Source organism: Ahaetulla prasina, chromosome 7, assembly GCF_028640845.1.
Source record: "Ahaetulla prasina isolate Xishuangbanna chromosome 7, ASM2864084v1, whole genome shotgun sequence".
NCBI classification, from domain to species: Eukaryota; Metazoa; Chordata; class Lepidosauria; order Squamata; family Colubridae; genus Ahaetulla; species Ahaetulla prasina.
Window position 1 is genome coordinate 11,227,632 of NC_080545.1, and position 14,519 is coordinate 11,242,150.

General features: G+C 42.8%; 1 protein-coding gene across 1 annotated transcript in view; it reads right to left on the reverse strand.

The window, feature by feature from the left end:
• Positions 1 to 14,519, reverse strand: part of ANO2 (anoctamin 2) — a 207,727-nt gene that overhangs the window by 99,715 nt on the left and 93,493 nt on the right. The window contains exon 14 of the mRNA XM_058189662.1: positions 13,552 to 13,635. Within this exon, the coding sequence (XP_058045645.1) occupies positions 13,552 to 13,635 (84 nt within the window). The remainder of the gene's footprint in view (positions 1 to 13,551; positions 13,636 to 14,519) is intronic.

Below are 14,519 nucleotides of genomic sequence, written 5' to 3' on the forward strand. Positions count from 1 at the left end.
TCGGCCAAGTGTGACTAGACATACAAGGAATTTGTCTTGGTGCATATGCTCTCAGTATACATAAAAGAAAAGATACGTTCATCAAGAATCATAAGGTACAATACTTAATAGTCATAAGGTACAAATAAGCAATCAGGAAACAATCAATGTCAATAAAAATTGTAAGGATACAAGCTACAAAGTTACAGTCATACAGTCATAAGTGGGAGGAGATGGATGATGAACGGTGAGAAGACTAATAGTAATGCAGCCTTAGTGAATAGTTTGACAGTGTTGAGGGAATTATTTGTTGAGCAGAGTGATGGCATTCAGGAAAAAACTGTCCTTATGTCTAGTTGTTCTGGTGTCCAGTGCTCTATAGCATAGTTTTGAGGGTAGGAGTTGAAACAATTTATGTCCAGGATGCGAGGGGTCTGTAAATATTTTCACGTAGAATATTTCTATGTATTAACCAGGGGATGAAAAAATGGTATTGTTTTTAACAGAAAGGCTCTGAATCAGAATTATGGGTGTTTATCCAAATCTTTTCAGAATCAGTTTCTTAGAATTTGTTACCTGTTGCCTTTTTTCCGGTACAGATAATTATTTATAATTATTCTGTTTGTTTTGTGGCTTCACCTCATGCGTTCACTGTAAATGTTTCAGCTCTCCAGTTTTAACAAAAATAATTCTTCCAAAATATTACCGTGTTTCCCTGAAAATAAGACCCGGCCTTATATTTTTTTGAACCCTGAAATAAACCCTTGGCCTTATTTTTGGGGAGGTCTTATTATTTTGGGGCGTGTGGAGCAAGATGAGGCTCCTCTTGCCATCTTACCTGATTTCCAGCTCTATCTCCCTAACCCTAACCAGAGGAAATGGTGGGAATCGGCTGCGCATGCGGTTAAATATTTTTGGGGAGGGCTTATTTTTGGGGGAGGGCTTATTTTCAGGGGAGGTCTTATTTTCGGGAAAGCAGGGTAGCACCTTTAGGGCACTATTCTGGTGATAAATTACCATTTACCTTTTTTGTATTGGATTTCTTCTCCTGACAAGTTCTTTTCCCTACATTCAAGACAACTGATAAAATATTTACAGCAACATGAAGTTCATTACGTTAATGGCAAAACCTGTAATTCGCTTTAACTGTACTGCAATACCTAAATTGCTGCCATTAACTGCAATGGAATCTTGCCTGTTTTATGAGGCTCCCATAGATGACTCTGATTACAAAGAAACATGCGCTTAATGCTGTCTATAAAAAAAAAACACAGGAAAATGTAGGTTTAGGAGTATCCAAAGGCATCTGAAGAGCCGCTACCTAGCCCAGATCAAATTGTATAGTCAAAAGATATTTAAACTGATAGTTTGCCCTTCGGTAGTTATGGACAATGCAAATTCTTGTTTGCGGTCCTAAAAGACTGATGAAAAATAAGCTTATCTAAGGTATCGTTTCACCCACAGCTCTAGAAAAAAAAATATCTCAAATTGTGGTTATCCCAGAATATCAATTTCCTCTTAGCAATCAAGTTTAAGCCTCCAGCAACATTCACATATATCTTTCTGCCTTAAATGCAAAAGAAATATAATTTGGTTTGGAGTGGCACTAACTAAAATGGCAATATCTATCCAATTACACTGACGGATTTTTCTTTTCTTTTTTTATTTTACTTAAACAAAATTTTATTTTGTTTTATTATTATTATTATTTGTCAGTCATATATAAGATAACAGGTAAAAGTATAAACATAATTTGGATACATGAAAAAAGTAAGTAAAAAGGAATATTAGGACAGGGATGGTAGGCACGCAGGTGCACTTATGCACGCCCCTTATAGACCGCTTAGGAATGGGGTGAGGTCTACAGGAGACAGTCTAAGGTTAAAGTTTTGGGGGTTTGGGGAAGAAACTACAGAATCAGGTAGTGCATTCCAGGCATTGACCACTCTGTTATTGAAGTCGTATTTTCTGCAATCGAGTTTGGAGTGGTTTATCTTAAGTTTGTATCTATTGTGTGCTCGTATATTGTTGTGGTTGAAACTGAAGTAGTCATTGACAGGTAGGACATTGTGGTAGACAATTTTATTTACTATGCTTAGGTCAGACTGAAGGCGGCGTAGTTCTAAGTTGTCTAAGCCCAAAATTTGGAGTCTGGTGGCATAAGGTATTTTATTGCGAGCAGAGGAGTGGAGGACTCTTCTTGTAAAATATCTCTGGACTCTCTCGATTGTATTTATGTCCGATATGCAGTGTGGGTTCCAGACAGCTGAGCTGTATTCAATAATTGGTCTAGCAAATGTTTTGTATGTTCTAGTTAGTAGTACAATATTACCAGAGAAGAAGCTATGCAAGATTAGGTTAACAACTCTTAGTGCCTTTTTGGCAATGTTGTTACAATGGGCTTTGGCATTTAGATCGTTAGAAATGAGTGCTCCAAGATCCTTGACAGAGTGAGGGTCATCTATAAGGTTTTGATTGTTGTTTTTGTTTTGATTTTGTTTTGATTTAAATTCCCCAAAGTATCTTAGATTAACGATGAAGCTGAAATGCCGGGAAGTTAAAACCCCTTCTTCATATGAAATCAGAGTCTTGCTCAAAATCCCATCAATTTGTTTAAATAATGTAGTAGGTATTAACATAAATATCCTGATAATGATAGATAGAGATGATAGAGATAAGTGATAGACAGAAAGACAGACAGATAGACAGACAAATGATAGATATAGACATACATAGATAATAGCTAGATAGCTGGCCGGCTGGCTGGCTGGCTGGCTGGCTGGATGATGGATGGATGGACGGACAGAGGTAGGTAAGTAGGTAGGCTGGCCTGCAGTTTGGTAGGCAGGCAGGAAAGAAGACAGGCAGACAGATTGACATCACTTCAAGAGTGACATTCATTTTGTAAAAAAAAAATATTTTCAAAAGACTTATAGGCATATTAAATCATCAGTTAATATCAACATCTCCAGTTAAATAGTTGGATACGTTTGCCACTGAATAAGATCTTTCTAGGATATTCAAACTATATTTAAAACTCCCAAATTTACAGATTCCCACAGCTCATAGGAAATATATTAGACTTCTTCCGGTTGAATGAATAATCTGAAAGCTTACTAAACTGTTGCACTGAGTCCAATTTTTTTTTATATAAAGGACGCTAATAATCATCAAAAAGACATAGGATACCATCAACCTATAACAACAGTTTGCATTCAACACGTGCCATATTGCAACCTCAAATGTTGTTTAATGGTTGTATCCAAAAAGCCAAAGATTCCACATGCAAATAAGAGTAGATAGCCAACATAAAAAAGACCTATTTTAACACACTGTAGTGATCTCTTTATGTGACATTTATTGACAAATCTAATTCATTCTCAGTAAATAAGGCTACTTTTAAGGTCGTAGCACAGTAATTAAGAGGGTTCGGCAATTATGAAATTACCCTCTTTAGCCAGTTATCAAATAACAATTTATTTCAGCTCCAGGAACTTTGGCATATAAACTCCGTAGCCATTGAATATCCGTGATATTATGGGTGGTTGATATGAGCTGGAGCCATACTTCGCTTACTTCTGAAGAAGAGGAAGATGCAGGCAGTGGTGGGATTCAAATAATTTAACAACCGGTTCTCTGCCCTAATGACCGGCTGGGTGAGCGGGGCCACGGTGGGCATGGCCAGGGGGTGTGACAGGCAGCACCCGACCTCCTGCACCCCCTGGGAGCAAAAATGGACCACTGGTGGGATGGCCTGCCCCCCCGCCCCATTTTGGGCCTAGTAAGTCTCCCTGTAGCCTCCTGGGAGTGAAAACAAGCTGCAGGGGGGGGGCGTGCTGCACCCCTCCACACCCCATTTTGGGCCTAGTAGACCTCCCTGCAGACTCACCCCCTCCCTGCACCCCATTTTGGGCCTAGTAGGCCAAGGAGCACCCTATTTTGGGCCTAGTAGGCCAAGGAGCTTAATGCACCCCATTTTGGGCCTAGTACCCCATTTTGGGCCTAGTAGGCCAAGGAGCTTAATCCTGCACCCCATTTTGGGCCTAGTAGGCCAAGGAGCTCAATCCCTCCAAGACGGAGTGGCTGTGGATGCCGGCACCCCGATTCAGTCAGCTGCAGCCGCAGCTGACTGTTGGAGGCGAGTTACTGGCCCCAAAGGATAGGGTGCGCAACTTGGGTGTTCTCCTGGATGAACGGCTGTTGTTTGAAGATCATTTGACGGCCGTCTCCAGGAGGGCCTTTCACCAGGTTCGCCTGGTTCGGCAGTTGCGCCCCTTCCTTGATCGGGATGCCTTGTGCACAGTCACTCATGCGCTCGTTACCTCCCGCTTGGATTATTGTAGTGCTCTCTACATGGGGCTCCCCTTGAAGTGCACTCGGAGGCTTCAGTTAGTCCAGAATGCAGCTGCGCGGGTGATAGAAGGAGCTCCGCGTAGCTCCCACATAACACCGCTCCTGCGCAGACTGCACTGGCTGCCTGTGGTTTTTCGGGTGCACTTTAAGGTTTTGGTTACTACCTTTAAAGCGCTCCATGGCTTAGGGCCTGGGTACTTACGGGACTGCCTGCTGTTACCTCATGCCTCCCACCGACCCGTACACTCTCACAGAGAGGGACTTCTCAGGGTGTCGTCTGCCAAGCAATTTTAAATTTTAAATTACATAAATTTCATCGATTTTAAATTTTCTACTAATTTTAAATGGAGTTTGGTTTTATAAATTTTAAGGTTCTAGGCTAATTATAATAAGTTTTTTAATTCGTATTTTAAATTGTATATTGTGGTGTTTTGTATTTTATTGTTGCCTGTACACCGCCCTGAGTCCTTCGGGAGAAGGGCGGTATAAAAATCAAATAAATAAATAAAATAAATAAAATAAATAAAATGTCGGCTGGCGGCCCCCAGGGAAAGATCCTTCTCTGTGGGGGCTCCTACCCTCTGGAATGAACTTCCCCCGGGCTTACGTCAAATACCTGACCTTCGGACCTTCCGCCGCGAATTGAAAACACATCTATTTATTCACGCGGGGCTGGCTTAAATTTTATTGGTTTTAAATTTTTATTATTAATTTTTAATGGGTTTTAGTTTTTATGTTCCAAAGTTTTAGGCCAATTATGTAATAAGTTTTTTAATTCGTATTTTAAATTGTATATTACATTGTTTGTTTTACCTTGGCTGTACACCGCCCTGTGTCCTTCGGGAGAAGGGCGGTATAAAAATTGAATAAATAAATAAATAAAATAAATAAAAATAAATGAAGCCTCCTGGGAGTGAAAATGTTGTGCATGGGGACTCCTAGGAGGGGCAGGGAGGGGAGGGGTGGGGCCAGCCAGCAATTTAACTACCAGTTCGTTGGAACCAGCCTGAACTGGCTGAATCCCATCACTAGATAGAGCTGTACATTGGAATGGAAGTTCAGAAGGTCTCATCAGATCACATTGTCTTCATGGTTGAGCATGCCCTGGGCAACTCTTACCAGTAAGTTGAGTGGGAACATCCGTGACCATAATTCAAAGAATTCATTGAGCAGATGGCATTGTAAACCACACCTGAGCTAACCGTAAGCCAAACAGAGACGCCCTGTTCCTCAAGTCTATGGAGATTTTCAGTTCTCCAGGTCAGGGTTGTCCCAAAGGTGCTTTTTCAAGGGGCAACTGAACTTTCTGGTTTTTCTTTAAAGACACGTTTCGCTGCTCATCCAAGAAGCTTCTTCAGCTCAGAAATGAAGAAGCTTCTTGGATGAGAAACGAAACATCTTCAAAGAAAAAAACAGAAAGTCCAGTTGCCTCTTGAAAAAAGTACCTTTGAGACATCCTGTTCTTCGTTATTTTTCTTTCCCAAGACCAGACCTGTGGATTTCTTTATCTTGACCAGGTCCACCCTGAAAGGAAACAGGTTGCATAAACTATTCAAGAACCTTCCTATAAGTTCCTCCAGAGCACCTAAGGTTCTGTAGATAGAATCGCAGATGGTGAATACAAGTAGACATCAACTTCGCTTACTTCTGAAGAAGAGGAAGATACAGGTGGATATTAGAATGGAGCAGAGGTGGGCTTCATATAATCTAACAACCGGTTCACCCAGAATCGAATATATGAGTGTGTGTGCCTTCTGCGCATGTGGGTGGTCTTCTGGGCATGCAGTTTGCTCATGCATACAGCTTGCACACATGCGAGTGGCTTACAAAATGTGGCTAAATAGGATGGCATAGTGCTGGGGCAGGTTGCAACTACTGGTTCGCCCGAAAAAGTCCGAATCGGCTGAATCCCACCCCTGGAATAGAGGTTCAGAAGGTCTCACCAGACTACTCACTTAGTACCTATTTGAAGTTGCAACAGAGCTAAAAAAGTGACTTACAATCATTTTTCTCCCTTATGATGGTTGCAGCGTCCCCATGGTCATGTGATCAAAATTCAGACACTTGGCAACTGGTATGTATAATAATAATAATAATAATAATAATAATAATAATAATAATAATAATAATAATAATAATAATAATAATAGGTAATCCCGTTACCATCCAACTCAAGCTCCCTCGAATGTTGGGGAAAATACGGTATTCCATACCAGCTTATTAAAACCTGCTAGACAGTCTGGTCTGAGACCTCAACCTGCGCTCCCCACCACCCTTGATAATCCAAGGTGAAACCCACTATGAAATCAAGAAAATCCTTGACTCTAGACTATACAGAGGTCAATTACAATATTTAGTCCACTGGAAGGATATCCATTATCTGAATCTACTTGGGTCAAAAGTTGGAAAGTAAATGCAGACAATTTGATTAAACAATTTCGACACTTTCCTGACAAACCTAAAAACCTCTTGGAGAGGGAGGGTAGAAGGAAGTGTGGACCACTGACACTCTTCTTTATCAACTCTTTGTTTTCTTTCCTAGGATATAGCTTCTTTTCCAAGGGGCGCCTGTCAGGCCTGGAAACCATACTAGACTTTAGGGTTCCAGGCGCTGCCACATTTTCCCTGAGGGAAGAAGGGGTTGAGGGTATGGTAACATTCTTCAAGCGGTCAAGGTCGGATGGTGTTCACATCTGCAGGAAGAGTGGCAGAAGATATTCAAATGAACTGGGAGAACGTGGGACCATGTGACCAGCAAAGGGTCAGGGGTGGGACTCTTGGGGTTTGTATAACTGGGAAAAGAATCCGGAAGTTCAGTTTTGGAATTTCACTCATCGTGTGCCAGTTTCCTCATGCTAGTAAAGAACTCTGAAAGACAATGGCTTCTGAGGTTTTTATGCAGAAGAGTCTACCTTATATCAATTGTCTCACTCAGAGGTGGCACTGCAGTGCAGGAATAAACAGAAGCTAAAGTCTGAATCACAAAATAGCACAGCCAAAGTTCGCACAAACTGGTAGTGGAGATCGTGGGTGGACCCAGCCCACCCACCTGCCCACCTGCCCACCTGCCCACCCACCGCGGCACTATGCCGTCCTATTTAGCCACGTTTTTGAGGCCGGGTGCATGCACGGAAGGCGTCTGCAAGAGAAAAGCGCATGCATGGAAGGCCAGGCGCATGTGCAGAAAGCCGGGCGCGTGCGCGGAAGGCGCGCATGTGAGCAAAGTGCATGTGCAGAACGCCAGGCACATGTGCGGAAGGTGGTAAACCGGTGGTAAAAGTATATGAAACCCACCTCTGGTCCCACTTAGCAACAGATCGTTTGCGCTTAATTGTGGTCATAAATCGATGACTATCTGTATTAAATAGGCCTTCTGAGTTGGACGTTTCTTGGGTTGATGGGCAGCTATGTCACTTGGTTAAATAAATAAATATGCTTCTCAAAAATGGAAACCTCTGCTAATCTGCCTCCTTAGAACATCTGCCAAGGGTGTTTAACAAGCCGTATATATTTTTAATGCACCGTAACGGTCTGAGCACTAGCAAAGATAATGCAGTGCTCTGTAAGTTTCGCTCGACTTTCCTTGCCTTTTATGGTGAAACCCCAACCTGGGGAGCGAATGGCAGTTCTTCCTTCATATGGAGCTCCATTCCTCCACAGCATTATATATTTGTAACTCGTTATGCCACAGACTTGGTACTTCTCAGGTCTCCTTGGTCTTCTCAGAAACTGTTTGGACATCTGTCAACGTTCTTCCACCGCTGTGCTTCGTACCTTTCCAAACTGTTAAATTTGACCAAGCGAACTTCACGGAAGATTGGGGGATGTGGGTGGGGGTGAGCGTTTCCTGCTCCCAGACAGCTTGTTAGCTGTGGTGGAACCTGAAGCTTCGAGTGATGTTTACCAGACGTATGGCTGTCTCCAAATTTCTCTCAATTGTTTTGCTTAGGATGGAATTCATGGGCCTTCAGTATTCAGATTGACTCTATCGAGGGCTGCTGTTTTGAGGACTCTATAACTCCAGCTGGGTTAGAAGTTAGAATAATAGAGCTGGACATACGGACTGTAATTGAGACTAAGCTGATTCTAAACTTAATAACAGCGGCAAGACTATTGATAGGACAATACTGGAAGAAAAAAAGAGTTACCCACAATAGAAGAATGGATATTGAAAGTTGCTAATTTGGCTGAGATGGCCAAAATCTCAGCCTTTTTGAAAGACACTACGCAAGAAAAATATCTCACTGAATGGAAAAAATGGATTGAATATATGCAAAATAGATATCAGATTAAGAGATATCAGATTACCTTTGAAGGATTAGGATGTATTTATCTCTGATTTGTATGGGGGAAGTTAGGATTTGAGAAGAAGGGGAGGACTATAATTTGTGTTAGGGAAAACTTAGCGTATGATTGTTTTTGGGTTGTTTTTTTTGAACTATACCTTGTGTTTGCTCTGGGAAGTTGTGGGGGGGAGGGTGGTTTTGGAGGGAGGGGGTAGAAGGAAGTGTGGACCACTGACACTCTTCTTTATCAACTCTTTGTTTTCTTTCCTAGGATATAGCTTCTTTTCCAAGGGGCGCCTGTCAGGCCTGGAAACCATACTAGACTTTAGGGTTCCAGGCGCTGCCACATTTTCCCTGAGGGAAGAAGGGGTTGAGGGGTATGGTAACATTCTTCAAGCGGTCAAGGTCGGATGGTGTTCACATCTGCAGGAAGAGTGGCGAGAAGATATTCAAATGAACTGGGAGAACATGGGACCATGTGACCAGCAAAGGGGTCAAGGGGGTGGGACTCTTGGGGTTTGTATAACTGGGAAAAGAATCCGGAAGTTCAGTTTTGGAATTTCACTCATCGTGTGCCAGTTTCCTCATGCTAGTAAAGAACTCTGAAAGACAATGGCTTCTGAGGTTTTTTTATGCAGAAGAGGTTTTTCTGGAACCTTGACACAATGGGGAAGCCAGGTTCACCTAATAACCGTGTTACTCATTGAACAATGGCAGTGATTCACTTAACAACTGTGGTAAGAACGGTCGTACAATCAATTGTCTCACTCAGAGGTGGCACTGCAGTGCAGGAATAAACAGAAGCTAAAGTCTGAATCACAAAATAGCACAGCCAAAGTTCGCACAAACTGGTAGTGGAGATCGTGGGTGGGCCCGCCCACTTGCCCACCTGCCCACCTGCCCACCCACCACGGCACTATGCCATCCTATTTAGCCACGCTTTTGAGGCCGGGTGCATGCACGGAAGGCGTCTGCAAGAGAAAAGCGCATGCATGGAAGGCCAGGCGCATGTGCAGAAGGTCGGGCGCGTGCGCGGAAGGCGCGCATGTGAGCAAAGTGCATGTGCAGAAGGCCAGGCACATGTGCGGAAGGTGGTAAACCAGTGGTAAAAGTATATGAAACCCACCTCTGGTCCCACTTTAGCAACAGATCGTTTGCGCTCAATTGTGGTCATAAATCGATGACTATCTGTATTAAATAGGCCTTCTGAGTTGGACGTTTCTTGGGTTGATGGGCAGTTATGTCACTTGGTTAAATAAATAAATATGCTTCTCAAAAATGGAAAACTCTGCTAATCTGCCTCCTTAGAACATCTGCCAAGGGTGTATAACAAGCCGTATATATTTTTAATGCACCGTAACGGTCTGAGCACTAGCAAAGATAATGCAGTGCTCTGTAAGTTTTGCTCGACTTTCCTTGCCTTTTATGGTGAAACCCCAACCTGGGGAGCGAATGGCAGTTCTTCCTTCATATGGAGCTCCATTCCTCCACAGCATTATATATTTGTAACTCGTTATGCCACAGACTTGGTACTTCTCAGGTCTCCTTGGTCTTCTCAGAAACTGTTTGGACATCTGTCAACGTTCTTCCACCGCTGTGCTTCGTACCTTTCCAAACTGTTAAATTTGACCAAGCGAACTTCACGGAAGATTGGGGGATGTGGGTGGGGGTGAGCGTTTCCTGCTCCCAGACAGCTTGTTAGCTGTGGTGGAACCTGAAGCTTCTAGTGATGTTTACCAGACGTATGGCTGTCTCCAAATTTCTCTCAATTGTTTTGCTTAGGATGGAATTCATGGGCCTTCAGTATTCAGATTGACTCTATCGAGGGCTGCTGTTTTGAGGACTCTATAACTCCAGCTGGGTTAGAAGATAGAATAATAGAGCTGGACATACGGACTGTACAGTAATTGAGACTAAGCTGATTCTAAACTTAATAACAGGAGCAAGACTATTGATAGGACAATACTGGAAGAAAAAAGAGTTACCCACAATAGAAGAATGGATATTGAAAGTTGCTAATTTGGCTGAGATGGCCAAAATCTCAGCCTTTTTGAAAGACACTACACAAGAAAATATCTAACTGAATGGAAAAAATGGATTGAATATATGCAAAATAGATATCAGATTAAGAGATATCAGATTACCTTTGAAGGATTAGGATGTATTTATCTCTGATTTGTATGGGGGAAGTTAGGATTTGAGAAGAAGGGGAGGACTATAATTTGTGTTAGGGAAAACTTAGCGTATGATTGTTTTTGGGTTGTTGTTTTTGAACTATACCTTGTGTTTGCTCTGGGAAGTTGGGGGAGGGTGGTTTTGGAGGGGAGGGGAAAGGGGATGGAGTGGGGGGGAGGGGGGGAAAAGGTGGGTGAAAATTTTTGTAAAAACTTTTTCAATAAAAAAATAAATAAATAAATAATAATAGAGCTGGACGCCCCAACGTCAAACACAACCCTGATGCGGCCCTCAATAAAATTGAATTTGACACCCCTGCCTTAGATAATAAGGCCCTATCCATGAAGGTCTTTATACTCAGTAGCAGCACTTGGAATCTAGGTAATGGTAAAGGTTTCCCCTGTCCAGTTGTGTCTAACTCCAGAGCAAGGGTGTGAAACTGGCGGCGGCCATGGGCCGGATGCGTCATGCATACAATCTAGCTCCGTGAAGAGAAAAAACATTGTGATACGTCATGTGATGGCAACGTGACATGGTAAGTTTGACACCCGTGCTCTAGAGGGTGGTATTCATCTCCGTTTCTGAGCTGAGGGAGCCCGCGTTATCCCAAGACACTTTCGTGGTCATGTGGCCAGCATGACTATATACCAAAGGCACATGGAATGCTGTTACCTTCCCATTGAAGTTGTCGTGTCCCCCTCCCCCTCCGACCACCGGGTCTGGGAAGTCTGTATCAAGCGTGGCCACGAAGCCTCTGCAGCTAAATTCCTTTCAGATTTCTCAGGGCAGGCAGGAATCCAAGGTGTGACTTCAGCAAACCAGATGAGACTTTGCTTGACTCAAGGAATGCCAAAAAGCAGATCCTTTATATAGGCCATGGGGTGTGGCTCCATGACTCAGCACTTATCCAGGCCTGCCCCTCCCTTCCTTCTGCTGACGTCGCCTCTCAGATCTCCAGAAGCGGGGATCCATCCACTGTGAATTCCCTTCCTCTGGATCTGCTGCCGGCAATTCTAGCACGTGGCTGGCTTCATGCTCACATGCTGAAGGAGTGAGGTTTGTTTGTTCATTCCTGACATTCTGTCCGGGCATGGTGCCAGGGCTGGGGGCTGGAGGCATGCCAGGCCGTTCCTCTTCATTATCAGACTCTGAATCTGATAGCAGGCCCGGCAGGAGGAGGGAGGGGCCCGGCTGAGGAGAGGAGGGAGGATAAGGCACAACGGAAGTGGTACCTATTAATCTACTCGCATTTGCATGCTTTCGAACTGCTAGGGGCAGGAGCTGAGGCAAGGAACGGGAGCTCACCTCGTCACACAGTGCTCGGATCTCAAACCCAGCTTGCAGCTTTCTATCTGACAAGCTCAGTGCTTTTAACCACTAAGCCATCGCACCGCTTACTCAGAATCTAACAGTAACCAAAGTAGACCAATGTGTCCTAGAAAGGGACAATAAGATCCATCCATCGTTGTCCATGCTGCTGCAATCTGGAACAGCTGCAGCTGCTGAATGGCTTTCAAAGGTAGCCCCAACTTCATTGCATTGCAATAGTCCATGACGGAGGCCACCAAAACTGGTCAACTACCAGTGACCCTTGGTAGTCTGCTATTCCAGGTAGAGGTGGAAGTAGCATACGGAGATTCTCAGTCATCCAGGTTTTGTTTGTCACAAAGGTGCTTTTCTATGATTGAACTGAAGAAGCTTCTTGGATGTGAAGTGAAGCGTGAAAATGTAAATACGTGAAGCCTTAAGAAAAAGCAAAGGAAGTCCAGTTGTCTCTTGAAAAAGCAACTTTTGGACAAGTAGCTCACAAGATAAATTTTTGAGAAGCCTTCCAAGTGGCAGCTCAATGTTCCTCAGTTTTAATTTGAAAATGCATAATTTTGCATGCATGTTAGGACTTTGTTTCAGGCAATAAATACATCGTCAAGTATGGAGAATAATTGTGTAAAGCAAGAAATGTGAATTAGGTCAGTTAAACTGTGAACCAGACTTAAATTCTCAAAGATCGCTCCTTCTGATAGTTTATATAGAATTTCTGCTTTAATCAATCGACCACTTCCCTTGTGTATCACTCAGTCAATTAACTTAAAATAGCTGTAAATAAATGTCCATCATATTGAAAACTCAACAGTTTTTTTTTTGGTCTTTTAAAAGGAAGGTCAGGTAAAGATAAAGGTTCCCCTCGCACATCTGTGCTAGTTGTTCCCGACTCTAGGGGGCAGTGCTCATCTCTGTTTCAAAGCCAAAGAGCCAGCGCTGTCCGAAGACGTCTCCGTGGTCATGTGGCCGGCATGACTCAATGCCAAAGGCACATGGAACGCTGTTCCCTTCCCACCAAAGGTGGTCCCTATTTTTCTACTTGCATTTTTTATGTGCTTTCGAACTGCTAGGTTGGCAGAAGCTGGGACAAGTCACAGGAGCTCACCCCATTACACGCTCGAACCGCTGAACTGCCGATCTTTCGATCGACAAGCTCAGCGACTTAGCCACTGAGCCACCGCGCCCCCTTTTTAAAAGGAAAGAAATGTATAAATCAGAAATTACACAATTACCAGAACTTCAGAATCGCAATAACCTCCAAAGACAATAGTTCTTTAACTCTTAACCCATCCACATTTCTTTGATTAAAATCTATTAGTAAAAAGCGAGTTAAAAAGATGTTAGTTATGAAGATTACACAATATTTTATTGCAGCATGCAGCCGTAATAAAAACATGAAAGAGGAATTAAAAGGATAATAGAAACTTTAGTGTCCTACCTCATCTTGAGTCACGATTCTGGTATTTTCAGTTCTGGCTTTCTTCTGTAATAATCTTGTTTCGTATTCTGGCCTGGGATGTTCCTAAATCAAATGCAAAAAAAAATGTGGAGTGAATTTAACATCTGAGCAGCAAGTCACGTAAAAACCATCCCAGGTACTAACTGAGATCTTGGCTCCTGCACATTTGAACGCGAGCAATAATACTGATAAGGGATGCTTGTGACATAAGAGTTATGATGGTCTGAATGGAACAAGAAGCCAAAGTTTTAGGTTCTACTTGTTGTATTTGGGTAGCGAAAAAAGATGAAGGAACAACATTGCAAGTAAATGCTTTAAAATACAGACTAAGGGTACATAAGTGTAATGGATTCTGGAAACAGAATTCGTTGAACACAACCATCAAAATATAAAGCTAATAATCCTACAAGTAATCTACCAGGAACAACAGATGGGACCTTGGAGGTCTTCTAGTCAACCCCCCTGCTCAAGCAGGAGACCCTGGCCTATAACATTTCTGGTCTTGGCTCCTGCACATTTGAAGTGAGCAAGAATACAGGTAAGGAATGCTTGTGACAAAGGAGTTATGATGGTTTGAATGGAACAAGAAGTCAAACCTGTAGATGCTCCTTGGTGTATTTGGGTAGCAGAAAGGATGAAAGAACACATGGCAAGTAAATGCTTTAACATACAGACGAAGGGTGCACATAAGTATAATGGATCCTGGAAATGCAATCCCTGAAATATAAAACTAATACCTTGCAAGTCATCTACCAGGAATAACAGAATGACAGAAGAGAGATCTTCTAGTCCAACCCCTGCTCAAGAAGGAGACCCTACACAATTTCAGACAAATGGTTATTCAACATATTTTTAAAAACTTCCACTGTTGGAGCATTCACAACTTCTGGAGGCAAGTTGTTCCACTGATTAATTGTTCTAACTGTCAGGACACTTCTCCTTAGTTC